The sequence below is a fragment of the Plasmodium malariae genome (genome assembly GCF_900090045.1).
Source record: "Plasmodium malariae genome assembly, contig: PmUG01_00_3, whole genome shotgun sequence".
In the NCBI taxonomy this organism is placed as follows: domain Eukaryota; phylum Apicomplexa; class Aconoidasida; order Haemosporida; family Plasmodiidae; genus Plasmodium; species Plasmodium malariae.
This window is the reverse complement of record NW_021638313.1, coordinates 247842-249877: the sequence shown is the minus strand read 5'-3', so window position 1 is coordinate 249877 and position 2036 is coordinate 247842. Positions and strand designations below refer to the sequence as shown.

General features: G+C 19.9%; 1 pseudogene across 1 annotated transcript; it reads right to left on the bottom strand.

Moving 5' to 3' along the window:
* Positions 1–1251: 1251 nt before the first annotated feature.
* On the bottom strand, positions 1252–2036 carry PmUG01_00017300 (annotated as a pseudogene). Its single transcript is given in 8 exon segments — positions 1252–1266; positions 1281–1355; positions 1369–1392; positions 1418–1579; positions 1593–1622; positions 1637–1747; positions 1762–1884; positions 1899–2036. Coding segments are annotated over 8 exon segments (678 nt in total).

Genomic DNA, 2036 nt, shown 5'->3' with positions numbered 1-2036 from the left:
ATAAAATGAATTTGTAATTGTCAACATTAACCATACATGTTCACATAAATATGTAAAAAAATATTAACTACATATATAGATAAGTATAAACAATAACTCAAATATAAAAAATTTATTTATACATATATATATCTATACTGAAAATAGTACATTTTTTCCCATTAAACTTAAGGAACATTTAGATTTCTATAGATATGTAGCATATATATAGATGTATATTGTTAAGAAAATTCAAAGAATAATTAAAGAAAAAATTTAAACATAATATATATTAAAATAGTATTATGTACAGTTATTAATTTAATACATTAAGGATGTAAGAAATAAAAAAACTATATAATATATTTATTTATAAATTTTCAATATAATTTATATTTAATTAATTTTAAACAATTTTAATAACAACATATTTAAAAGCAATAATAAAAGTAAAATGTATCTAACTCTTTAGTTAATGGTGAATATTTTTAAAAAACAAAGGAATTAAACAAATATATATAAACTATATATTATAAATATTCTGTTTTTTTATATGTTTATAATTTCACTTTTAAAACTTACAAAACTAAATATTTAATAAAAAATCTTTTAATTAAAAGTATTCTATAACATCTATATCACTAAGCATATTTAAAAAAAATATATGTCTCATTTTAAAAAATATATATATACATATATAAATATAAATATATATATATATATATATATATATATATCAGTGTAATATAATAAGTTAATTTCTCTTTATGAAATACAAAAAAAAACATATATATGGGCAACTTATAGTAAACATATATTTCTTAAATTTTGAAAACATATAGTCATATTAGAACACAAAAAGTATAAAACTATAAAGCTGTACTCTTTATAGTTATATATAAATTAGTAAATATTATTAATAAAATTATACAAACTGTCCTACTGTTAATTAATTATAATGTAAAAATATTTTTTTACAAAGGAAACCATAAGAATACAAAATTATATGTATTAAGGCAAAATATTCAATTAATCTGAAATAATACTTTGAAACACAAATCCAAAAACATTAAAACATTAATATTCACAAAAAAAATAAGATCATAAACGTTTACTGTTGTGTATCAAAAAAATGCTACGTACACATAGGTATATTTAAAACATTTTAAGCAATTATTCGTATTTGTATTAAGTATATGCTAATATATATTCCATTAATTAGTTTATGTTCAAGATATGCCTGAAGAAAAAAAGTACTTTTTAGTATGTAATTTACCTTTTTTCGAATTTAATTTTTCATATTTTTTAACTTTTTTATGGTAATAAAAAATTCCTGATATAACAGTGATACTTAATAAAACGAAAGGTACGAAATATATTAGAATACGAAAAAAGTTTCCTAATATACACATATCACTAACGCCTGATGCTACTTCACACCAGCCACATAAAACTGCACCCGATCAAGATGCACTGTGTTGCAAAAATTCTCCCAAATTTTCAATACTCCTACAATAGGTGACCATGGACCATTATTTTTTTGATAAAGATTCTAAAGATTCCTTGTCCAAACCTAAATGATACAATAAACTACCACTATTGCTATATGTTAGTGATACTTCTACTATAAATATTATTAATAAAAAAAACAAATTAAAAAAGGTAAAACAATACGCAATCCGTATTTTTTACACATTATTTTTGAGTAAACCTTATTACTAATTGTCCTGTTATTTTGAAGAAAACTCGTATAATCAAGTTCCTTGAATATTTTTTTTTAAAATGGGAATATTTTTTTGTTTTAAATATACAAGATTTATTTTTCATTCCTGATTTATGACCTGCAATATTTGATGCATATTTTTTCGATCTCTTTTTTTTTTCAGAATCATCATTCTCATTATGAGATATATCTTTTTTTCGGAAACTCCATTAATTTGAATTTCATTTTTTAAACATAAAAATCTGAAATACTTATTATGTTTGTATTTTTCCAATAAATGATAATTACTTGCATGTAATTTTCTATAGTAATTGTCCCCCCCTCTAAAGACTTC